A 26,057-nucleotide genomic window follows, 5' to 3' on the forward strand; every position below is an offset into this window, starting at 1 on the left:
AGCTGTCCTTTCGATCCAGGGTCTTGGATTGCTTTCTTGACTGGTTTACTTTCGGCCTGATCGGATCTTCTACCTTGTTATGTTTCGTTTACATTTACCGATGTATTGATTTGCCGGCCCCTTCAGCATTTGTCTTCTGCATCAGCTATAATCTTTCAATGCCTCGGCTGTAATCTCAAAAGTATTCTCTTTGACGTGTAGGCAGAGAAGCAGGCTAAAACATAAATTTATCAGATGAATGTCAGTGTCTCGACCCGTTGCTCTATAAAGTGTCAGTTTTCTTTCCGAGCCGATGGAGTCACCACTCGAATTACCAGCGCACACCATCCTGAGTTGTCCACTATAGAACGAGGCGGAGATGCATTAATTACGATATCTTGCTGAAAAAATTTAAGGAACGAATGTAACTATTGCCCGTACCCGGCTTTAACATGGAGATCTTTGATAAGTATTGCCTCAGAACAGTCCCCTTCTGAACTAGAGAGGAATTTTCGCGATGTATCTCATGACATATTTCCTTATACAGCTTCTTTTCTGTCGCTTTCTTTTTGCGGGCTCAGCTGATGGTGAAACAACATGGCGAACGGAATTGCTACCTGCCGGCGAATTCTTACAGACAAATTTCCGGCAATCGACGACGAACTTTTTAAATATGTGACAGGTATTTACTTTCCTGATCTTTTCTGCCGAGTCATCATTTGGTAGAAGTACTGACTGTTGGGATAGAGGGCAACAATTGCGTGTTCACTTTGTTTTAATTTAGTGAAATAGAACGTGTGATCGAAGGATTTCTCATTTAATCGTTCTGGTATGTTTATATATGCGTAACTGGTTTTAGATCGAGGATAACTTTATTACCTGAAAAAGTATTTGTAAGTGGTTATTACATGAAGGCTTTCAAGTTACTTAGCTTTTCTAATGTCAAGCGGTCAAACTCGTACCTACAAATGGTCCTGAGAGTTATTTACACACCGGACACTTTGTCAGAGGGAAATTTGGCCATTCATGGATCAAAATAAGTTAACTTTCACTGATTGTTAAATAGATATTCTCGAAAGTGGAGTGGATGATTTTGAGAGTGGCGAGGATATTTATGATGCCGTTGGAAGTATATTGGCTGAGGTGGCTGGCGATGAAGGAGAAGATGAAATAATTGACTTGTGTAATCAGCTGTTAAGCACATTGAAAGGGTATGTACTTTAATATGTTTCTTTCTTTTAGTTTTTTTGAATTATTATTTCAGACCAATGCTATAACCATTAGTTGTCAAATTAATTTTACTGAAATAGTATTAAATTTTATCAGCATCACCTCCACTAAATAGCAAAAAGTCTCAGTACCTTATATATTTACATTCGTATTAATTTTTCTTCACTTTTTGTAGTGATGGTTGCAGTGGTACTGACACAGATCAAAATGCCCACAAGTTACTCCATGCTCCTGTTAATCTGCAAGAAATGGCAAAAAAATTGGGTTAGTGTTCTGGTGTGGTGAACAGGAACTGGCAGAAACTATCAAAAGTATACACATAACTGTGATACTCCTGTGACCATGAATTGCATACCATGTATACAATCACTGGTTAATGTTATGAATAATTCATGTGATCAACAAACTTTTTAACTAATAGGAATATGGTTTTATTGTGAAATGCATTTCTCTTTGTTCTTTTCAAATTAATATTTAGAAACACAGAGAGATGATGATGCATCAAGTATTTGGATTGTTAAAAGGGAAAACAACACAGTAAGTACAGTGAACATACACTGCTGCACAAAGAAACATATACTGGTAGCCCTACACTGCATTCATGGCCCCACACAGCCCTTAAAAGTAGGAAGACTGACAAGCTGCCTTACCAGGACCCCAGCTGTTTTACTCTATGAGAAAGCTGTTTTTGTTGTTAACTTAGGTTGTGGATCAGAAGAAACTGCAAAAGGCTGAAGCAAAGTTAAAAGCAAAACAGGAGAAACGTGCACAAGAAGATGAACCTATCAATGAAATTAGAGGAAGGTAAGATTTTCCTCCCTTACATGTAGAAAAATTGTACAACATCTACACTGTGTATTAGAACTTGGAAAAACCCTGCTCAAAGGAAGTTTGTGCCATGTATGTTTTGTTATGGTTATAGGAGAAAGTTTGAATTTATCCTGAAATCACATCAGATTCCTAACTCGTGCATACAAGTTTTGATGTACCGGTAATCTGTATTTAGTCCATGTTGTACATGTATTTAATGCAAGCAAAAAATGATCAACAGGATGAGATATGGAAACTGATTTTGATTTACAGCATGGTTACAAGAATTTAAATGCTAATAGAAAGAGAAAGATCAATTGAAGCTAAATACTTTTTTTTGTCTGTAGACAAATAGACAATGCATCAGCTAGCCAGAGTTCAAACAAAAGGGAAAACAAATTAGAAGCCAGTGGTAGTAATAAAAGTCGTGATATCAGAATAGAGAACTTTGATCTTTCCTATGCTGAAAGGTAAGTGGTAAATAATTGCTAATTACTAAGCAATTTATTTTAGTACACAGTTACTCTTTTTTGTCTGTACTAATATCCTTTCATGTTGGGGCAAGGGTTTGGTTGGTAGGAGTGAGGGCACAGGGTAGGGAACACCACTTACTAGATCTTAAAATGTTGCTTAGTTATGTGTAATAGTTGCTGCTGACATTGACAATCATGTTACTGGTAGCTTCAGAATTAATTTTTGTAACTATTTTCTCAGTGTTTGTTTATTTGTGTTATTAAACAATGTGTTCTAGATATTTTTCGGATATTTGAACTGCCAATCAAAAAAATCTCAATGAGAGAGATCATTGCATTTATGTTATATTAAAAAAACTAGAGTGTGCAGCTGTAAAAAGAAAGCCTGAAATGAAATTTGTCATTGTTGGGATGTTATTGCTGTAATAAAGACCCCCTTTAACTATTAGCAAAACCTTTCTCATTTGCAAGGTTGGTTTATTTAATACCTACTAGATATATAGCTCATTCTTAGCTCATTCTTTGAAAATCCTTAGGGTGTTACTGAAAGAGGCAGATTTGTCCCTAATTTTTGGCAGGAGATATGGTTTGGTGGGTAGGAATGGAATTGGAAAAACAACGCTGATTACAATGCTCTCTAGGTACATTTTATAATTATTTATATGCTTATGAGAAGTTTGTTGATATGATCCATTAGGAATGGTTTTTCTTACATTAGGCAGACTATGATTGTTTAGAGATGCACTTAAACTTATAGATAGCACAACCCATATTAAGAAGATACCTTGCACTAAGTGATCACAGGGTCATGTCACAGTTTTCCTCTCAATTAACCTGTATTAAGCCTACACCTCAATCAAGGCCTTTGCCATAGGAAACCCATTTTTAATTAGTTAATAAGAAATTAGAAGTTTACTTCTTCATTGCTTAACTTTTTAGATTACATTAATTTCCATTATTAACTTTAATTGCCAAGAAATTCTCATTCTGTGATTAAGTTTCTTTCCAATCAATTTACAATTATAACAGATTTGTATGGTTGTTGATTATTTAGTCACATGTTCTTTTCGATTTGGAAGTTAAAAGTAAACTATTGTGCTCTTTACAAACTGAACATTTATTTCATGATTTTAAATGGACACTAGCAAGAGTTTTTTGGGTTTCTGCAGAGACTGTATGTAGGTATCAAAACTAAATGATTACAACTAACATTGTTGATGTCTTTTTGCACACAGGCGTGAGTTGTTTGTTCCCTCTCACATTTCTATTTTGTGTGTACAACAAGAGGTTAGTAAGACATTTGAAAGAGTTCAGTTATTCAAATGAACCAACTGCATTATGAAAATTAGTTTTTTTCTAAAGGATTTGAAGTTTGTAACTATTTAACTACAGGTAAAAGGTGATGAAACACAAGTTCTACAGAGTGTTTTGGAGTGTGATACAGAAAGAGAAAACCTGTTACAGGAAGAGAGGAAACTTCTTGCACTGTCAGGGTATGGAAGGCACAAAGTGTTTTGATTGATTTCAAAACGCTTTTGACCAACACATTTATTGTTGCATTTCTTTGCAGTCCTAAGTCTGACACATCTGACAGCACTAGTAGCAGATTAGCACAGGTACTCACATTTTGATACGTGTATGGTGTATAATATACAGCAGCTATCTTGTATAATTTTCTTTTTTCTGGTGTGTAGCTAATGATCAGTTACAAAGTTATAAATTAAAAGTTTATTTGATTTTCTACCCTGAAGTGGAGTGGAAATTGGGAGAATTGTTGCCAAGTTGTTGCATTCAAATTTACCATGGACCAATAGAGAACCAAGAGGTTGAAAGTAATTATCAAGTGCAATAAATTCCCTCATTGAGTTTGATTACACAAAGTTTCATATCATGAAGAGCATATCATATATCTATTTATAATACCAGTATATCACTTTATTTTTTTTTCTGTAGGTTTATGCAAGGATGCAGGAAATAGAGGCAGACAAGGCTCCTGCAAGGTCAGTATTTAAATGTTTTTAATATGCAGTGTAAAGCTTGAGGAAAAGTCTTCCCTTTTCCTTTCTTGTTGTGACCAAAGAAAATTTTCTCTTAGCTCCTTGGTTCTGAACATTTCCACTTTGTTGGTGACCCTTTGGTCTGTGATACTATGCACATCTTGGTAACTCAACTCTAATACTAATTGATTGCACTTACAGAGCTTCATCAATACTGGCTGGACTGGGTTTTTCAACAAAAATGCAGAATCAGCAAACGAAGTACAGTATACACAACATCATTCTACTCTACTTTTAATAAAATGATTATGCATTTGCTTTAGCATTAGACTGAATTCATGGCTGAGTAATTAACGCTCAGAATTAGTTCTGTGTACAGTATTTTAGGACTACAAGTAGCCAACAGAGAAATCAGAGATTTTTGAATGATAATCAACTGAACAGCACAGCTGATGGAGAGTGAATGCTCACTCAATTAGTTTTGTGTTTACATAATGAAAAATTTTCATTTGTTTTAGAGAACTGTCAGGTGGTTGGAGAATGAGGCTTGCTCTTGCCAGAACACTATTTAGTAGGTAAGAAAATTACTCAATTTTTATTTTAAACTCTCTCTCCAACTTAATTTTATGACAATGACTCTATAGCTCAATGTATTATAGTTCTGTGCTCAAGATATTAGTGACAGCTCAAGAATGAAACTTTTTCAGCAAAAACTCGTTACAATAAAATAAGGAGAAACTGTCTAGAATTAAAATTTGTCATAAAGCCAAAGATTTCTCAAAGGTTAACTTAGGTTAGTTTCATTCAACTATGCAGCTCTTCAGTCAAACCAACTCTTGACTTAACTTACCAGAAAATCATATTTTAGAATTGTAAACGAGTTCAGTCCAATATGATGTGTTTTTCTCAGATGAAAACAGTCGTGAGTCCCTGGGCAGTAAGCATATGTTTACGTTTGTTGTCATGGCTTCATTTGATATATGTGCCATTTGTTTGCAGGCCAGATCTGTTACTCCTTGACGGTAAGAATTTCATTGTTACATGGGTAAAGAGTTTAATTTTTGCAAATGTCAAAGAATCCATGTTTTGCTCTCACAAAATGCAATGTTGCAATCCTCATAATTCCCTTCAACGTCCTTTAAGGAGCGTTTTAGTTTAAATTTGTAGATTGTTATTTGTTTTGCAAAACACTTTGGGAAAGGCTAAGTCAGGAGAGTAACAAAAACCAAAACCAAAAATGTGCGTAAATGCGTGTGACGGTATGCATTTTTCAGCACGTGTTTAATGAAAAATACTGCTTTTGTTTGGTGTTTGCATAAGTGTTCTATTATTTGACCTATACATTAAGTATGGTCCATAAAAACGAACACTCCAGTCTGATGAGGACTTCTCTTAACCTTTTCTAAACGGCCGCTGATGTCGCCAAAAACAGCTCTTTTTAGGGCTGCTTTGACAGATGTGGTTTTGTTTTTCAGTGTTGCTACTTGTTATGGATGAACAACTGCCTTGTTGAGAAGAAGTAGTAACTATTCATATTATCTGCTATGGCTACTTTTTTTTTTTTAACTTTGTGTAGAACCTACGAATATGTTGGATTTAAAGGCCGTTTTATGGCTGGAAAAATACCTTCTGGTGAGAAGAAAACCCTTCATTCGTAACTTTACAGGGTGTAAGACAGTGTAATTAATTAGAAGCTACATTCAAGGGACATAGACTTTGGCCCCGAATGATTAGAAGTGGAACTCTTATCTTTAAATTGCTTTATACTTATATTTGGTTCCAAAGTTTCACTCAGGGTGCTTCTCTATTTATGAGACATCAGGGTACTCTTTTCGAAGTCTAATAAGTTCCCTTGCAGTGGATGGTCTGCGGTATGATACTCTTACTAATACACGAATCCCAAGACCAATATAACACGTGACTGTATTTTGTCGGTAGAACTGGCCATGCACTCTCCTCGTGGTATCCCATGACCGTACTTTCCTTGACGCTGTCGTTACCGACATAATTCACATGCACTCCCAGAGACTGGAGTCGTACAGAGGAAACTATGAGGTATACAGCATTTTTCTCTATCTGCGAGTTTATGCCTTGTTTTCGTTTGTTTGTTTGTTTGCCACGGTGTAACTATGTAGACGGTGCAATATTAAATTTAATGGTTATACTTTCTCCACCATTATCACTCAGCAGCACTCACTCAGTGCTTCGATAAGAAAAAATTATACAATAAAAAATAAATCCTATTTGTCGTACATGCGAGCTCATCATTTTTTCTTTGTTAAATTTCTCAGAATTTTGTCAAAACCATGACTGAAAAACTAACCAATCAGCAGCGAGAGTACGAAGCACAGCAAATGCACAGACAACATCTTCAGGTTAGTTAAAGAACAGCTTTTACGTCGTTTTGGCTTGATATACCAGGAGGGCACATAGAATCTTTGAAAAAGGACCTTATGTGGCTGGTAAAACGTGTTTGAAGACCTTCTAAAGCTAATACGATTGGAACACTGTTTACTTTACCTCAAGAATCAGGCCATTATAGGGCTGTTTTAGGCGTCCAGTCAGTAGAGATGAGGTGCAAAGTAGGGCGGGCAGTAAGTTAGGACCCTTTGTCGTCTCCGCCAGCAACTGATGCTTGATCTTTTCTGGATTTTTTTTCCAGGCCTTTGTTGACAGATGGAGATATAACGCTAAAAGAGCATCTCTCGCACAGAGCAGACTAAAGGCTCTGGAGAAGCTGTAAGTCCAGTGATCAAGCTCTTTTATAAGTCTTTTTTGAGTTGGGACTGCAAAGTCTGATTACGTTTCTATTAGGTACAACGAGCTTCCAGTAAGGCACAGGTTAGATGATGCTCGAAAACACGTCGAGTGTCTAATTCGACTGGTACTTTTGTTTAAGAGGTCATATTATAGTAACTGTTGCTATTTATTTATGTCCTTTTAGACCTGATCTGCAACCAGTTGTAGTCGACCCACCCGTGGTACTCAAGTAAGTCCAAAAATTACTATTAGCTTACAGTAAGCTTATTTTTTTTCTTTTTCCCAGCGAATGCCTTGTGGTCTCTGATTCATGGCTTCTACTTGATCGGCATCCATTCCTTCACTCATTCCTGTTTGGGAAATCAAAACAATTTTTTTGAGACCAACGTTAAGGAACATACTGATAGGCTCTTTTTGATATTAGATTTTTCAGTTGTTTTGATGCATTACGTTTTTGCTTCAGATTTCCCGAGTGTGAAAAACTCTCCCCTCCGCTACTGCAACTGGATGAGGTATCGTTAAGCTGTCTGTTTTCCAGCAATACAATATAATTGTTGATTTCGATATGTTGTCTACACTACAAATAAGGTGTATTTTTATGTTGTTCATACCTTATATTGCGTGCTGTGTTGCGATGTGGTTGCTGTAGGAGAGAGGGAACCCTTAGTGCTACTAGGGAGAAACTCGCATCTTGCACTGGAAATCATTATAAGAGTGCCAAAAGTCTTGAATTGTCCACATCAAAATTCAGACCTTCTGTAGAGTTAGACTTTCTCCTTGATTTCGCTACATTTTTTTTGACCGCTCTCTACAAAATCAAGTCTTATTAGAAAAAAAAAGCGTGGCAAAAAAAAAAACATTCTCCGGCCCCAGTGATCATTTAATCTTTTTCTTGTTACCGTCTCATTATGTAATCAGCTTGAAGCGTAACGAGAAATTTCACTGTTTCGTTTCCCTCAGGTGACTTTCTATTACGAAAAAGGAAAAGTGGTTCTCAATAAAGTGAGCCTTTCTGCAAATCAAGAGTCGAGAATAGCTTTGGTAAGTTTACCCTTCCTGAATCACATAGACACTTTGCTGGAGCATTTAACAAGCTCTTTTCTACTAGAATTTCCAAGAGCATCCTACGCCGCTTGCTTCTCGTTAACTAGAAGAGAACCAATATTCTGACCAACTTATCATCTAGTTTCCTTGAGATAAAAACTGCGCTATGTAGACTGACTCTTTTTTTTCAATTCCACTGCTTCTTCCATTATCATGCAGGTCGGTGAAAATGGCCAAGGGAAAACGACGTTTTTGAAATTACTACGAGGAGACCTGGAGCCAGTGTCTGGACTCAAATTTGCTCACAGGTGAAGATGTGATCTAACGTTGCGTTTTTCTTTTCATAGTTTTCTGGGGTGGAAAAAACTTCAATTTAAGGGGAACGTCAAAATAATTGATTTAATTCGTTAGATTAACAATGAATGGAAAAGAATAAAACAAAGGAGGGGGGATGGAGAATTGCTAATGACAGTCTAAAATATTTAGTGAAGATTAATTTTTTTAAAATTAACGAACGTGTTGTTTGAAGTCATAACTAGCGTGCCACTCGGTAAAATAACACTTATTTTATTTGAGAACAAAGAGATTTTTTAAGGGTAAGAATGGCATGTTATTTCGGAGGACTGTCAAGGTATTTTGTAAAAGAGTTGCTAGAAATATCTTCGGAAAGTTCTTAGTTCAAAACTTCGTCCCCCGTGATTTAAGTTTCACTGGAACATAAAAACATTTATGTTTTGGAACGGATCCTGACTGTTGGGTATTTTTGTTTCATAGGAATTTAAAGATTGGTTATTTCAGTCAACATCACGTTGATCAGCTTGGTTCAGAACTTACTCCACTGGCTTTGCTTGCCTCTAAATTTCCAGGTACAGAAGAAAATAGGAGTTAACCTGTACTTTCATTGTCGGTAGTAGTGACTGACTTTTCCTCAACTATAGTGGAAGTCGTCATCAGAGTTGAGCGACGAGTAGTGGTCAGTCAAGTGTACTTAGTCCAGTTCGTGTAAACTTATTTGTCAGGGTTTTCCGTTATGTTATTGGCTTAAGTCGGTCATGATAAGTCAGTGTTGATCCGTCTAAATTGTTGGGTCGTTCTGTTGGGTTTGTTCGTTGTGAAAAGGTCACGAATAAGTCGAATGTACTGGATTACATCACACAGGTCAGCATGAGGAAGAGTACCGCCGTCAGCTGGGTCGATATGGAGTCATTGGTGACTTGGCTATCAGACCTGTGAGGAGTTTATCAGGTGGTCAGAAGAGCAGGGTAGTCATGGCTCTTATGAGTATGATAAGGTACGCATGTCCTTAAGATATCGTCAGCGCAGATATGTGGTGAAGCATAATGTATGACCTTTGTTTCTGTAAACTGTGCACAGAGTAGGCGAGTGCGTACGTTCATAATGAGCATTACAACGGTATACTAAAGCTCGTTGTTTACCCAACTGATGTCGAGGTATAGGCAAATATTACAAGGTTAGATTAAAGCTAGTTGCTTACCCAACTGATGTTGAGGGATAGGCAAATATTACAAGGCTAGATTTAAGCTAGTTGTTTACCCGACTGATGTTGAGAGATAGGAAAATAAAATAAATATTACAAGGTTAGATTAAAGCTAGTTGTTTACCCGACTGATGTCGAGGTGTAGGCAAATATAACAAGGTTAGATTAAAGCTAGTTGTTTACCCAACTGATGTTGAGGGATAGGAAAATATTACAAGGTTAGATTAAAGCTAGTTGTTTACCCAACTGATGTCGAGGGATAGGCAAATGAGTACAGTTGTGCTTCCTAAATGATCACGAAATGAGTAAACGATTCCAATACTACTGAATTATCTAGACAAAGACCTTAGTTCTGTGGTAACCCCTTTGGGGGTCAAGATAGTAGAATATGATATATTTGGATCGAGGTATATCATTTTCTATGTAAAGGGGGTAAGTTTCTAAACAAACTGTGGTGCTGCGTCGGCGCGAGAGTATAACAAGGAGCGAAACGAAGGGCTAACGCTCGAAACGTCAAGTTTGGAACTTAACGGTTTCCAATTTACATTATCAACTCAGGTGATGATACCAAATTAACTTATCAGTTGTTGTAGTATTTCAAAGAACTGTTTAGATAACTTTTGAAACCGAAGTATATACATGTAGGTTATCGTTCACCATTGAAAGGTACAGCTTTTCATGTTGTTTGTTCTCCACGCAAAGCTCAGGGGATTGTGTTACGATGACCGAATGAAGGCTACGCTGCATAATACTGTTTCTTGAAACCTGTTAAATGATCCTCTCCCGAGTCTTCATTTTAGTGTTGTTCTTTTGATTTACAGACCACACTTTCTCATTCTGGACGAACCCACAAATCACTTAGATGTGGAGACTATAGAGGCTCTTGGAGTTGCTCTGAACAATTATAAGGTACCTTTCTCTTTTTTTTTCTCACAGTTGTCTGTTCATGTAATCGTTGTCGTTAAGCTTGTAACCTTTCAAACTCTTTCATGTTGGGATTTCTTGATTAGTGAAAGTCATAAACATTCCTTTTTGAAAGCCTCAGTACTACTCTAACAAGTTTTTGCGCTTGTTGTTGCCAAATTTATAAACACATTTTCACCTCTTTGCAGGGCGGGGTAATAATGGTTACCCATGACGAGAGACTTGTTAGAAATGTATGTAAAGAAGTCTGGTTATGCTCCAATGGCTCTATCATCAGACAAGATGGTGGATTCGACCAGTACAGAAAACTTCTTGAAGATCAAATTCGAGATTTATGACCAAATGATTAGGAATGAAAATGATCAACAATTAAGAAAGACACTATCCATATTCTGCTAAATAACTACTAAGTAATATTAATAACAGTGCTCTGGTGATTATTAATCTGGCTTAGCTTCACCTTACCACACGCTCAACGTTTAAGCCCAAATTCTAAAATGTTAAATATACGAAATCGCAGGCGCATCACGCGAGTTTTAGGCAAAAAGATTGGCCCTGGAATAAGAACCTCGAAGTACAAGGGTGACATAAGGCCAATAATTTTGACCAAACAGGAAAACCAACGAAACGATAAGAGGCAAAGTAAAGCTAACACTGAGGTGTACCTTCCAAAGTAGTAGTGTTATTGGAAATAATAATAATTACGATAATAATAATAATAACAATAAATGCACCAGCTATAGAAAAGTCCAATATTTAGAACCGTCCGTGTGTCTTAATTTGTTGTGTAAAATCCCTCCGTAAATCGACTATGCACGTCCCTGGTGTTTGTTTCTGTAACATATTTTGTACGATACGAGTTCTGAATCTTTAATACCATTGCTGCTCAAATTGTGCTGCTGATGATTGGAGAAATTTGTGCATTAGGATCCAGAGGGATCAGCTGGGCAGTTTTTCTGTGTGGCAGTCGTGAGCATACTTTTCCTTTTAACAGCTTACATGTAGTAGGAAATGTGTTTCGTATGTGTTTGCTCTCGCCCCACCCCTCCCTATCACTTTTCTAATGGCTCATGCCGAAGTAGTGAAAATAAACAATTAGACTGGTATATCGAGGTAGAGGAAATTCAAAATTTCAAATCACGAGATTTTAACGTTAAAATGATTTGTAACGCACAGGCATACAATAAATCTTGAACGATAATAACGCTACTAATATGCGGATTTCGAAATTGCAATTTGATGTGCACGTTAATAAAGACATCGCAACCGACAAGACAGGAAGATATCATGTGAAGCTTTACCTTTCTCGAGTGTATTGAAAAATTTTAAATTAGGTAATCCTTCAATTAAAATGGTAACCCTCTTTATTATTCACGGTATTGCAGATTTTCCTGAGGTTTAAACTTACAAAGCATATGATTAATTTTGATATGAATCGAAAACTGTTCCCTCTTTAACCGTCTATGTTGTGTACTGTGAAGTCTTGATCATTTACACGTACAAAATGCACAAAATATGGAAACCCCTTGAGAATTGATATCCAACAGACCCCAGTTCTATCGGTTTACCAGTGCAGTAACCCTCACCGCGTCTACTTAAATACTGGGAATGAACCTACATTACTTAAATTACAAACCCTTTAGCGATCTTCCAAACTCTCAGTAAAAACGGCGGCAAACCGATAGAATGGGCGGCTTAATACTCTTGCAAAACAGCTTGGAGTTTACCAATACAACAAGCGTTAGTTTTTTGTTAGATCAGAGCGTGAAAGATATGTTGGCTTTTTTTTTCTTATCCAAAAGCATATTAGAAACAAAGGAGCCACGTAACGTTTTTGAAAATTTTATCCTAAAGTTTTGCGTTAATATTCTCCATTCTTTGCCATTCTTCTCTTTTTAATCCTTTTTCTTTTTTTGGCCTATTTCACTTTACCTAACTGATATGTCAAGAACGTCTTGAAGAGATAGTTCATGGCAATAGAAACACGGAGCCCAACTGATAACATAAGGTAGAGGTGGTGTCATGACGGAAAAACATCTTGTGGTTCCTCAATAGTACTGAACTTGATAGCAAAAAACACTAGAGATGTCATTCAGTAGCTCCCTTAAATGCGGTCTTAGAACTTTATGTAAGCATTGAAATCTGTAAACATATGAATCAACCGCCGAACTACATTGGAAAAAGCAATAAATAAGCTTTGCAGTGGCATGAATTTTAAACGGATACCAATACAGCAGTACTTATAGAACACTTTCTTTACTTTTCTACGGAGAAGAGAGTCGCACATAACGATATTTTGACCTTCACCCCCTTCGTTATCTTAACTTAATGCTCCATTTACTAAATAAATTAATTTGTCCCAGATCATAACTAAGCGAACCGAATCGACCAATAAAATAAGGCAAAGTATTCTCTTCTTCAAATTTCTGGGCTGCTGTACACACTTTAAGCAACTTTCAGCAAAATATTCGCAAAAGCTCGGTGAGCTTCTGAATTAACGTCACTACACGAGCGTGACTTGACGAACGGTCATATACAACACCAAACTTAAACGACATGCGATATGTTCCTCCATGAGGAACAGCGCGTGTTCACTTTGATGTTCGAATTCCAAATTCAAGAATACATTTGATAGAGAAACTGTAGAGAAGGGTTGGGAGAATCAATCAGTGAACACCGAGGACACATAAGATGGTAGCAAAAAAGAAGGGAACGAGAGAACAGGATACCGCATCCCCTTTTCCTTCTCTCATTACTAAAGTATTTGCCACATTCCTATTAAGAGGTGTGGTCACAGGTAGGAAAAATTAATATCTAACTACGCCTGTTGGCTTTGTTCATTATTATTGTTATCGTCAGCATGTTTTAACGCTCTGTTAAAGGTCCTCTCCTTGTGGTGTAACCCTTGCTGACCCTGGATTGGTTTAATCCGCTGTGTGTCCTGTTTCAGTGGTTGTTGGTGTTGTTGTTGTTGTTGTTGTTGTTGTCGCTTGAATGATTCTATGTTGTCGTTCTCTTGAACTTCTTCAACATCATCAGGATCTTCCTCTGTGTCTTGTTCAGTATTGGCATCTTCGTCATCATTTTCAGCTATAGAAACAAGATACTTTTCAGACTGACTAACAACTGTAACATTCCTTTACTGTGCTTACAAATAACCCGCAATTTTGTTGGAAATCCCAGTATAGCAACACTAGTCACTCGCGTAGTTTTCTTTTCCTATCTTTATTCTAGTCGTCACACGCTTCGTATCGCGTCGATCTTAGCCTATATCTTTTACAAAACCACAATCCTAAAGACCACCCTTGGTTTTGCGTTGCGAGGTTACACGGCTGACGTCACTTTTCCGACACCCTCCCCCCATTTGTCTCGGAGAGCAAATGTCTGTCGAGAAATGAACCTTATCGCTTAAATTTTATGAACGAATCTATCATCTAGAATTCCCAATCGATTTCCTAATCACACTAATCATTGATCAATCAGTAGCCATAGTGGCAGATGTTCAGTTCATAAGTAGAATGTTCAAGCATCCGATCCGCTGTTGTCATCCAATCTGTTTCGGTTTGGTTCAAAGTTCAATCCCCTTCCTCATCGTGAGCAAGATCCTCCATACGTAATCTTGCTGCGACGGCTGCATCACGGGAAGGCCTGAACGCTGGCGCTTCAATGCGCAACTCGGTCGTTGGAGGTCTGTCGCCGTCTCCTCCGCGAACGGATGGGACTCAGGCAAGTAAATGGGATAGTCTCCCTGAATCCGCCCTCGGCATTCCAGTAACCCGTCTGCGTTTTCTTGTAGGTTCAGCTGAACACGATGATCTTCGAACCGCTCGTCTCTCTTGAAATTCACCTGTGTTCGCTTTAGCCACAGGTGTCGCTGCATCTCGATCTCCTCTGTCGTGAGTGGTCCCTTAGATCTTCTCGTCTTTTCGCTCCGTAGGTTATGTATGAATCGAGTCACCCACGCACAAACCCTTAGGGTTTTCCATAAGTTGAACTTGATCAGCAAGGCGTCTAGGATGTCTGTCTTAGCTTGTGCTACAGCGAATACTTCCCGTATCACTTTTGCTTCCGCCTGACTGTCTGGTGTGGCCGTTGTCTTAATATCGGCTGGCCATCGCTCTCGGTCTAGTAGCCACTCAGGCTCTCTCCACCATAGCTCTTCATTTTCCACGCTTCCGCTCCGACTGCCAAGGTCAGCTGGGTTGTCCTTTGTACCCACATGACGCCAGTTTACTTCTGGGTGTTGCTGGATTTTCTGCACTCGATTGCTTACGAACTGCTTGTAACTCCCTGCTCCCTTGATCCAATGTAACGCAACGCTGCTGTCCAACCAGCAAACCATATTTCCAACTGGGAAACCCTCTAATGCCTCCTTAACGTTCACAATGAGATTGGTCGCCATGTGACCGGAGACCAACTCGAGGCGGGGGATGGTGAGGCCTTGCTTCGCCAGTCTAGCTTTGGCTGCTATCAGCCCAACACTATCACCGGATGGTTGAGATATGACACCGTACACTGCCGCAGAAACGCCTTGTCCGCTTGCGTCGCCGAAACAATGTAGCTCAATGTTGCTGATCTCTTCAAAGTGTTGAGGTATGGCTCTGGGTACGGAAATGCTCACTGGTAGCTGTGCTTCCCATCTTGACCACTTGGTTCCCAGTTGACCAGGAAGTTGAGCATCCCATCCGACTTTCAAATCACATGCGTCTCGGTACAGTAGTTTTCCACTCAATGTCATAGGCGCTGCGAGCCCTAACGGGTCATACACTCTTGCTATCTTCGCTAGTATCCCTCTCTTTGTCACTTGGGTGCGGTCAGTTGGGAAATTTATTTCAATGGTATCTTGTCGCTTGTTCCATGGAAGCCCGAGAATAGATCCCCCTCCCTCTTGAGGTGCACCCAACTGTTCTTTCGCGAATGTAGTATCTTCGCTAAGAGACTCACCAGGGGACTCCACTGCCGGAACATTTGAATGCCACTTGTGCAGCTTGAATGAGGCTTGGTTAAAGACATGGGTAACGCCTGCTTTGACTTCAAGGGCAGCTTTTACGGTGGGTCCCCCGCTGATAAGGTCATCGACGTATAGACTCTTCTCTATTTCCCTCACCAGGTCCGGATTCTCGGTACGACAGGCTTCCAGGTGTTGTTTGATAACTCCCCCAAGAAGAAAGGGCGATGGGGCCAAACCAAACAGAGCTCTCGTGAATCTCAGTATTTCCACTCGCCTGGATTGCAAGTCCGTGATCCAGTGGAATCTCATGGCATCCCTGTCTTCTTCCCGTATTCGTACTTGTAAGAACGCTTGCTTGATATCACCTGTTAACGCGACTGGGTGGAAACGTGCACGGACAAGAACAGCCCAAAGCTTGTTCTGCAACGGAGGTCCCGCGTGAAGGCACTCGTTGAGAGAAGGAGCCTTCTCTGAAGCTCGGGCAGAGGCGTCGTACACGATTCGAAGTTTGGTACTCTCTGCAGCTTCTCTCACCACTGCTTTATGTGGAATATAGAACTCCTTTCCCACTGGTGGGCCTGACACTCGCTCCACTATTCCTTCGTTAAGCTGGTCTTTAATTATGGCGTCATACTTCTGGAGTATTCCGTTCTTCTCCAGTTTCCGAATGGTACTTTCCAATCGCTTCAAGCTTCCCGCTCTGTGGTTGGGCAGTGGAGGGTGGTTTCCCCTCCAGGGTAGCCCCGTCTCGTACCATCCCTCTGGCCCTCGTGTTAATTGTTCCTTGAATTCTTCATAAACATCTGCTTGATCTCCGCCTGGTGTGTCACGCAATCCTAGAACATCTAATTTGCATAGTTGTTCGTAATCTGCCGCTGTCGTCTGGGTCAAGAACATATTAGAGAGGTCAACTTCTTTACCTGGTGACATAATTGTCCATCCGAACTTTGTTAGCTCTGCAACAGGTTCGCCGGGACGTCCGATCTTTGGTATGGTTTCTGTCTTTATTTTTGCGTACTCGCTCGCACCCAGGATAATGTGGACTGGTAGCTCAGGCTTCTCGTCTCTGTCGTCCATGTATACCCCATCCAAGTAGGGATATTTCTCCAGTATCCCAGCATATCCTGGGTTGTCAAGTGATAGCAATGTACTACGGTCCACTCTAGTGACTTCCGTTTCCAATCGAAATTTTCCATCAAGGCTGCCAATCGTCACGCTATGAACTCCGATGACCTTGTTTGTTGACCCAAGCATCATCTTTATGCGCTTGAATTCTTCTCGTAGCGGTTTGTTTCCCAGGTGTTCAAGGATAGCTGACGACGCGTATGAGCTGCCTGCCCCAGTGTCTAGGAGTGCGCGGCATTTGATTCCATTTACTTCTACGACAACAACGGGATACACGACTCTCTCTGTTCCTTTGTTTTGTGCCGTCATAAATCTTCCCCTCGTTGTGTGACCGCTTGGTGGGTGATCACATATTGACGTGTGATGTCGGCGTTGACAGTTATGACACCCGCGGCTTCTACAGCTGTCTGCTCTGTGTTTGTCACTTGTACAATTAAAACACAACTGTTTTTGGCTCAGAATTCGTTTGCGGTCTCCGACCGCGACAACTTTGGTGCAATTAGCGGATGTGTGGTTCGTGTCATCGCAATAGACGCATCCGCGCATCTGTCCTCCATTTGCTTGTTGTTGGACCTGATAAGACCTTCCGCGTGGCGGCGGAACGCGGGCATTCCAGTCGTTGCGATCATTCTTCCTCTTGGACACACTCGCACCATCGCTTTCTTCTCCTTCTGAATTTATGTCTCTCCAACCTTTAATTGCCTGAATCAGTTTAGCGAAATCCCAGTCTCGCCAATCTTCGTGTCCCCGGACTAAGTCTCCCTTTATTCCTTTCAGTTTGTCTAACACCGCCCTCACATTTCCGGAGACTTCACGTAACTTCCCGAGCGTCTCTAAGCTTTGTACATTGAACAGAAGCCTTTTGTAAAACTCATTAATTTCTTTTGGACTGGCGCTTGTGATGGTAGGCAAACCCATGATGTTGTTTACATATGCATTTACAATTTCTGACGTTTTCCCGTACTCCGATTTTAGGATGGCCTTCGCCCTTTCGTACCCCTCAAGATTGAACGGGAGTCCATCTATGTCCGCTCGTACCTTTGTAACAAGGAGTTCCTTTAGATAAGCGAACTTTGTCACTGCTGACAGATCCGTCGCGTCTATTTCCGCGGAAAATTTGTTCCAAAAAGAGAGCCATTGTTCGAAGGACCCATCAAACTTCGTTATTGATAGCTTTGGCAACTTTGCGTGCATTCCGGAATCGCCTGATAACCCTTTCCCTTTTTTGCTACCTAATTCTTCTGATTTTTTTTCGTAATCAAGCTTCATTTCCCATTGTGCTTTTTCAAACGCGAGTTGCTCCTCTCTCTCCTTCGCGATTGTCGCTTTCTCGCTTTCTTTTTCGGCCATTTGCGATTTTTTCTTCACCTCCCCCAAACACTTCCCAAGGTATTCGATCTCCGCGTCTACACCCTCAATAACTTTGTCTATTTCATTGCTCCATGCACATACCTCGTCCATTTGCTCACCCTTTGCAATCTTCTTCTCTTCGATCTTTAATTTGATCTCGTCCGCTTCTTTTGCTAAACACACCAACCCGTCACGGTGTCTCCCAATAGTTGTCGCGTTTGCCTTGTCCACAATGCCCTTTCCCTTTTCTTGCTTGTACGCCAAAAGCTTGAGTTTTGCGTCCAAATTCTTCTGAAGTGCCTCCAGTTCCATGTCTCGATCTCAGTCCCGTCGGAGGTGCCAGTTAGTGTTGGAAATCCCAGTATAGCAACACTAGTCACTCGCGTAGTTTTCTTTTCCTATCTTTATTCTAGTCGTCACACGCTTCGTATCGCGTCGATCTTAGCCTATATCTTTTACAAAACCACAATCCTAAAGACCACCCTTGGTTTTGCGTTGCGAGGTTACACGGCTGACGTCACTTTTCCGACAATTTAAGCTACTTCAGAATTCTTCGTCTAATATACATCTCCACAAACAACAATTGAAGCGCTCGATGAACAGTGCAACAGGTCCAAGCACGAGTCCTGCCTGTGCCATTGTGATGTGTTTTAGACAAAAGGTACAATTTTCACATTGCCTCTCTCCATCTATGCCAGGAGTATAAATAGGTACTACCTCTCTCCACCCATGCCAGGAGTATCTATATATATATATAGGAACCAGGAAACTGTTGAGGAAAACTGACCAAATTATAGGGGTATGTCAGCAAAGGACTGGTAATTAGTCCAGCCACTCCTGGAATGAGCATCGATATTTCGACATAATCATATTTGATGAAAAGAAGAGACAGCAGTAACACTATTCTAAAATCAAACATTTTTCCTCGGAAAATGAGGAACCTGTTTATTGAACTAAATAGCTTAACAACTCCATATAAAATATCAATCATGCACAATGTAGGAATATTTTGGGCTAATTTGAAAAAAAGTCAGTCTCACACTCGGGTCTTCCTGTATTCCAAAGTAACATCAACTCAAATTCAAAGACACATTTTGTATCTAATGAAACACTAAAAATGCGGGGACTCCTTATCATGTAGTGCTTCAAGCACCACTGAAAAAGAAAGCAAAAATAACAGTGTACATACCATCAGACCGATCTCTATGGTCCTGAGCTGTGTCGTGTGAGGTGGGTGGGATGGCAGTCAACTCAATATGTGTTGGCAACTCCCTTGCTTCATAATGCTTGTTTCGCTCAAGAGAGAGTCCTTCAAACTGTGGTTGAATTTGTTGTTTTAGTTGTCGTTGATCTTCCCAGTCCTCATTTTGTTGCTGAATTTGTTCCTCGTGAAAGGCTTCCTGCATTCCAGCCACTTGTTCATTTATTTTCTTTCGCGATAATTCATTGTCCTGACCATCTCCTTCCCGTGCCTCTTCTTCACCCCGTTTGTTGCTCTGTTTCTCGCCATACTGGGCACGCCGTCTCCTTGTATCGTCATCTTGGTATCCCTGTTCGTTTTGCTCACCATCTTTGTCTCCCAGCTGAGCCACGCCTCTGCGTTCATTTGCCACCTCTCCCTCGCCAGGTTGTTTCGGAACATAATTCTGCTCATTCTTGTTCTGTAGTCGGGAGGTGTCTGCATCATCAACTGATCTTCTATTTCTCTCTCTTACATTTTCCTCCTCGCCTTCTTCCTCTATGCCTTCTTCGTTGCCTTCTCTTCCTTCCTGATTGGCTCTTCGACTATCTCGCTCGGCCTGTCAAAAGATTCAAAAGTTACACCGAAATTCAATGTAACAAAAATACAGGACGTTATCATAACAGAGTTGCCACTCATAATGCATTATTAGTATATTTGTAGAAAACTGGTTTACCTTGATGATACTTTCCCATCCATTCACAGATTTATCTGTAGCAGAGACAACATGGACTCCATGTTTTCTATTTGTGTTCCCGGTGTCTTCCTCACTGTCCCTCAAAGGAACATCATGGCGGACCTGCTCACTCTCACTGAATAAGTCTTCAGTTCTTCTGCTGTCTTCCCTTCTTCCTAACTGACTATTGTCCTGTTCCTGACTCTTATTTGAGAGTCCTTTCTCCTCATCAGCATCTTTACGAACAAGAAAAAGATGAAGAAAAAACTTTACACCCAAACATCAGTATCAATATTTTCCATACTCTTCTCTATACAATTCGTAAGGTGCTGACAAGAGGTTTTTCAATTGGTGGTCAAATCCTTAATTTTTGCGTGCTTAATGTGGGATCCAGGGTTGATATTGTAAGAAGAATTTAATTGACACCAATTGCTCTTAAGGGGTTTAAGGTTAATATTTTTTAACAATAATATATTTTAGGCAGTTAACCAACACCATCTTCCTAATTGCAAAGTTACATATTTGACATTCCTCTGTTCAACAGAAGCTGTAAGAGTATAAGGGGCTGTTTTCCTCTGTCACTTCAGGCAAACAAATTATGAGATTTTGATTATTAGAAGGAGAAACTTTCAAGCAGAGTTTTAAGATCCCAGAAAACATCTTCAGATTTAAAGAAGTTCTAGTCTCTTTGTTAAAAGACAAATACAATTCAGCATACAGATGTAACTTCAAATGGAAGCAGTAAACAGGGCAAGCTCAAAAAGAGAGAAAAGATGATTATTATGAATCCACACACTCTAACTGAGTTAGAGAACAAAACTTTTTCTAAATTATACAATCCATCTTTCAGAAGAGTCATTCATTTTGTTATTACTGTCATTACTGGAATGTGTGGCTGGTAGGGAAGTCTCTCGACGATGGCGGTCCAGGACTTTGTGTTCATCAGCATGTCTGCTCTCCATTCCAAGTGAACCTGTTCGACTTAAACAATGGAAACTGGTGTAAGAAGACGAAAAATGTCTTTATATACTGCTACATTATTGTTGTTGGAAATACAACAATTAATTTTCCACTGGAACATTTAAAGATTCATCATCAGCAATTGTTATTCATGGGATTCTACAACAGTAAATTACACTACATACTTTGCTTTTTCCACCGCTGTTTTTTCTTTCTCTCCCTGCGTTAATACTTCAGATTTAAAAGAGTTATGTAGATCACTACCTATAAAATATCAAAAAATAACCTTCAGCATCACCATCCTTTCTTTACTAATCCCATTAATAGTAATTCTATGGTTCTCAAGATTGTTGAGCTTTTCTTACAGAAAGCTTTCTTTTATCATGTTACTTATTCCTGTCAGTGTAACAGTAAAAACTCCAATGATCTGTCTCTGAAGCCTTCAAAGTAAGTTTTTCTGCCAGCCTTTCTTTTTTGGGGGGGAAAGGAATGGTGCCAATATTGGAGAGGAGAGGGAGGCACATTAATCAGTATGAAAGGGGGGCTTTGAAAATTTTCAAAACAGGAGAGGGCTTATTACTGACTGATTATGATTGTGATAGAGATATCTATCACATTACCTTGCTGTCTAGCATCTGATGTTTTATCTTTTTCAAGTTTGTTCTGACCAACAGTTTTTTGACTTCTCTGCTGAGCTTTTTCGAGTCTTTCCAGTGATTTCTGACAACCAAAAAAATGTAATACCTCAACATCCATTCTATAGCTACCAGCAGTCCACTTATATGAATAAATAAAAGCTAGCCAACTTGAGCTACAGCAGGTGTGGTTACATACACTAGCCTTTTGATTTTTGAGTGAAGTGGCATTCAACCACAGGTAAGAAAGATTCCGACTGCATTTGGTTGGTGAGCTTTTGTTCCATGATGGAACTGTTCCACGGACATTCCTGGAGAAGGCTCGTGTAAAGCTAAAAAAATTGGCAGCGAAGAGTTCAGGTCCATCACCATAGTTTGTGGAGAGATAAGCTGGGTGAACCAGTTTCAGTGGTGTTGAGATGAATAATGATCATACTTGTTTAAGTTCAGCTGTCTTGTAGGAAACTTACCTTGTAAGATGCAAGTTCTTCTTCTAGAGTGCTAATTGTTTCCTGGTATTGCTCACTTTGTCTCAATTCCTGAGCGCTGGACAACTACAAGAAATAGCCAACAAGAAATTAACCAGCTGGTAAATGTAAAGAAATACATTGTACCCTTGCTTAATCTGATGCATCAGATTCAGATACACAGTTTTTTCTTTGATCTCCAATTACCAAATGGGATATATCCTTTTCAAACAATTTCAGAGCTTGAAGACCAAACAGTGGTAAGCCATATAATTTATTAAGAAATAATGATCATTTAATATGCATCATTTTATAATCAGTTCATTTGTGGAGTCTACAAGATTGTAGGACTGTCACAAAGTTGACATTACCCGTATTCATTACCCAACTTAGTCTATACTGTTTTATCAATTCTTTCTGACAAAGATAAATGTGCAAACCTTATAGCGCTCAAGTTCCTCTTCTCTTGTCTTAAGATGTGTTCTTAATGCCACAACCTGTTTCTTCAGTGTTTTGATTTCCTCTACATATTACAAAACATTATTATTACAATATTGACCCATTAGTCCTACATGAACATCTATTAAATTTGTAATTATCTTTTTCCACTTACTTTGCTGAGCTAACCTGTAAATTTACGCATATCTAATGTTAATACAAAGGGCATGTTGATGCAGGCTTAGTCATAAATGATATAAGAACTGACAATAACATAAATGAACATAGAGCGATGTTTTAAATTGAAATATGTGTAAAATGAATCTTTTTGTGTCATTCAAGCACACTCAATTACACTAACTGGGCCAGCAGTCAGATGGGACATCTACAATCAAAGCTGGGTGACTGGTGTGTTATTAGAAATATTGCTGGCCATGATCAATCTTCAGCCAAACAAATAATCAAACTAACGCACTTAAAAAAATTGCACTACTAGCTGAATGGGCACAGTAAGAGAACAAGTGACATTACCATCAAGTGATGTTATCTCATTTGCCTTCTGTTCTTTAAACAGCTGATAGTTCCTTTTTTGTTGGTTGTTAAGAGTGCTATGCTCTGAACTGAGACGAGAGTATTGTTGCTGAAGACGGCTATATTCTGTATCAAGCTCTTTATTCTGGGCCTGGAAAATAATCATGATAATTTTTACAAAGAGATTTTTAGTAAGTTTTTAAGTGTAGGAAATCAGAGAGAGAGCTATGATACATTGATCACAATTAAAATACAGAGAAACATCTAACTTCTGGGGCAAAAAGAATGCTTTAAAATTTTTTTTTATGTTGTTAGCTATGTGGATTGTAATGTTTCAACTCCTAGCTGCAGCAGAGTCTTTTATAGGAGAGATGAGGTTGACTAATCATTCATCTCCTTACAGAGCATAAGACTCTGCTGTCACTGGTTGGTTCTCAACAGTTCTGATTGGTACAATTGGTTGATGTGTTCCCATGAGATGTTGCCCAAAAGTTAATAGCAATAGTAATGTACAGTCAAAATAAGCAGTGACTACAACTTGAGACAATCAATAACACTTCATTATTACATTGTAGCTGAAGTTCACAAAAAAATAAGCGAGCTCAACTTATTTACTGCGCAGTTATCATTTACCAACCTTTAGCATATTGTGTGAAGTCTCTAAAGAATTGAACCTGTTCATGTTTTCATGCTGAAATCAAACAATAGTATCAACAAAGTGATTTATTTCACAAAGTTATTGGCTAAAATCATAATTTGCACATTCGATAAACTTAGAATTCATTTAAATCACCTTGGATCTGGTTATATTCAAAATAAACTCCTTTTGCTTTTTAGAATACTCTGCAAAAAGGAAAAATACAAAGGCACTATTCAACTTTCCATGCAAATGCTTGCAACAAAATTTTTAAATATGCCAAAAAATAATCAAACTAAGTAGAAAAAGAAAATATTGTCTCTCATATAGAGAACACTACTATGACAACTTATTTATGATCCAACCTAGTTTGGTATTCTTGTGATCTGCCTTCTCCTTTTGAAGGGATCTTTCCAGCCGAGCTCGATGTTCATAAACAACTGCAACAAATTAATCGCAATAATTAAATACATTTTCTGATGCACAGGGTAGCTTCCCATACAGTGCAGATAAACTAAGCTGGATGTTTTATTTAAGATAAATTTACTTCCTTTTGACTGATACTGTTTCTACTCTCTATCATACAAATATTACGATAAATATTCGCTCAGATTGCACTAACACTCATCATATTTAATACTGGTGTTCTACTATATCACCAACAGGTACAACATAATAAATTAGCATAAATTCAAAAAACTTAACAAAAAGTATGGAAATCTAAATGAATTTCCCCTTCTGCTGTACACAAAAAAAATCCCCAATTCTGCATTAATCAAAACAATAACGAAGATATCCACTTTAGACCAATAAGTCTAAGATCGGCCTTTGTATTGTTTGGTACTGAGTATGTCCTTAACGAGGATGATAACAATATCACTAACACTTTAAAAACAATACTACAAAAATACAGATCCCCATTTTGCTGTCAAATACCTTGAAGCTGAGATGAGAAAGACTCCTGTTTCCGGAGATACCTATTCGCTTCCGATTTCGAGATCTCTAAGTCCATTGAAACAATGTTGTACAAGTAGAATGTGTAGCCAAGGCCACCCAGTAGAGCGAAAAATACAGCTCCCTGAAAAATCGATTTGTTTCTTCTGTAACACATCTTGTGCCAGTCGACGATTAGCAAATAGCCTGAATCAGATCGGACTTCAAATAGTCTCTCGCATCCATTGATCCGTGCAGAAAATGTTCAAAACATTTCCAACTTGAATGCCACTGACTGGGTTTACATCGAGATCGGACCAATGTGACGTGGAGACAACAAATATGGCCACTAGCCTCTCTTTCAGTGATCCGAGCCCGCCGTGCATAAATAGCGGTTTCCCGAAATGACCCGTGGCAACCGCGGGATGATATTCGCGCGATTATCTACTTGTTCCCCTGGGCAAACCAAACCGTGGGTGGACAGTGGTGGAAAATGGTCTATACGTGATGCAAAATTATTAAGGCCAAAATCAATATGTGAGTATGATGTTTTACAGAAAGGCGATTGTGATTCGTGAATTTATGAACCAGCATACTGGCGTTAGACGTGATTTGCCCCCTGAAATACTCTTAACCCGTGGATAATTTCTTACATTTCCTAAGAAACCGCAGGATTTCCATGAAACTCCTCTCACAAAAAGGGTGAATTTACATTATGCCATTTAAATTCGTGACGCGTGAAATGGTGTGATACACATAGCGCGTGCATATTTTTAAAGTTCTTACGCGAAACGCGGATAAGGACCCGCCCCCCGCCCCCCCTCTTTTCTACCCTGTAAAGCAGCTGTCCGCTCTCCTAAATCATTCGCGCATTTTAATTGGTTCTCACTTATGATCTATTGGAGGAAAGTCGTATAGATGACGTCACCTTTAGCAACGTTTTGCTTTGTTGTTGTATAAACTAATATATTTGATGTTGCAGTAATAGAACACAGAACACGTCAAGATGCAGTAAGAATATCGGTGACACATATATAGTACACTCCGCTAAGCCTGATGTGTCCCTATTTTGTTCTTACAACACTTTGACGTCATCTGTAATCTCTTACTGAACAGATGCACGACAATATGGAATTAATTTTGTAAATGGAGCTGTAAACCTATATTGACTGCATGTGTATGTCGGTTGTCTCTCGCAAAGATATTTACCTAAGTTTGTTATATTAATTAAAACTATGGGTAATAGCGAATATGTTACATGCCCTTGTTTTCACAATAGATTCATTTACTTTTAGCTGTGAAAAAAGAGAAAACTGTGGCCCCTAATTTTACAATAAGTTTTACTAATCATCGGCATTGAGTATGAAGCTTAAAGAATAATTTCCCTTTATGAAACCCT

General features: G+C 39.1%; 3 protein-coding genes across 4 annotated transcripts; 1 reads left to right on the forward strand and 2 right to left on the reverse strand.

Annotated features, from left to right (window-relative positions):
* The first annotated feature begins 393 nt into the window (after positions 1-393).
* On the forward strand, positions 394-11,477 carry LOC113680665 (ATP-binding cassette sub-family F member 3). The gene is made up of 26 exons (XM_027197698.2): positions 394-661; positions 1,046-1,190; positions 1,385-1,473; positions 1,688-1,746; positions 1,913-2,013; positions 2,367-2,489; positions 3,029-3,133; positions 3,728-3,779; positions 3,885-3,985; positions 4,063-4,108; positions 4,446-4,492; positions 4,691-4,750; positions 5,008-5,064; positions 5,489-5,511; positions 6,066-6,121; positions 6,428-6,544; positions 6,781-6,864; positions 7,152-7,228; positions 7,434-7,478; positions 7,713-7,761; positions 8,210-8,290; positions 8,513-8,601; positions 9,068-9,159; positions 9,452-9,584; positions 10,613-10,700; positions 10,904-11,477. Exons 1-26 carry the CDS (start codon positions 577-579, stop codon positions 11,051-11,053), a joined length of 2,154 nt encoding a protein of 717 aa, XP_027053499.2. The 5' UTR covers positions 394-576; the 3' UTR covers positions 11,054-11,477.
* Positions 11,478-12,061: 584 nt separating this feature from the next.
* LOC113680667 (uncharacterized) lies at positions 12,062-25,292 on the reverse strand. Of its 2 annotated transcripts, none has more exons than XM_027197700.2 (13): positions 24,662-25,292; positions 24,091-24,165; positions 23,882-23,931; positions 23,726-23,779; positions 23,089-23,239; positions 22,560-22,642; positions 22,123-22,206; positions 21,638-21,737; positions 21,203-21,281; positions 20,941-21,038; positions 20,058-20,293; positions 19,331-19,940; positions 12,062-13,805 (listed from the first exon to the last, which is right to left on the reverse strand). In XM_027197700.2, exons 1-13 carry the CDS (start codon positions 24,834-24,836, stop codon positions 13,534-13,536), a joined length of 2,067 nt encoding a protein of 688 aa, XP_027053501.2. In that variant the 5' UTR covers positions 24,837-25,292; the 3' UTR covers positions 12,062-13,533. The 2 variants fall into 2 exon arrangements, with proteins under 2 accessions (XP_027053501.2, XP_089036789.1); XM_089180663.1 differs by having other exon boundaries at positions 20,932-21,038.
* LOC149040799 (uncharacterized) lies at positions 13,925-18,666 on the reverse strand. The gene has a single exon (XM_089180662.1). It carries the CDS (start codon positions 18,451-18,453, stop codon positions 14,284-14,286), a length of 4,170 nt encoding a protein of 1,389 aa, XP_089036788.1. The 5' UTR covers positions 18,454-18,666; the 3' UTR covers positions 13,925-14,283.
* Positions 25,293-26,057: the final 765 nt, after the last annotated feature.

Source organism: Pocillopora damicornis, chromosome 8 (assembly GCF_964200805.1).
Source record: "Pocillopora damicornis chromosome 8, jaPocDami1.2, whole genome shotgun sequence".
Taxonomy (NCBI): domain Eukaryota; kingdom Metazoa; phylum Cnidaria; class Anthozoa; order Scleractinia; family Pocilloporidae; genus Pocillopora; species Pocillopora damicornis.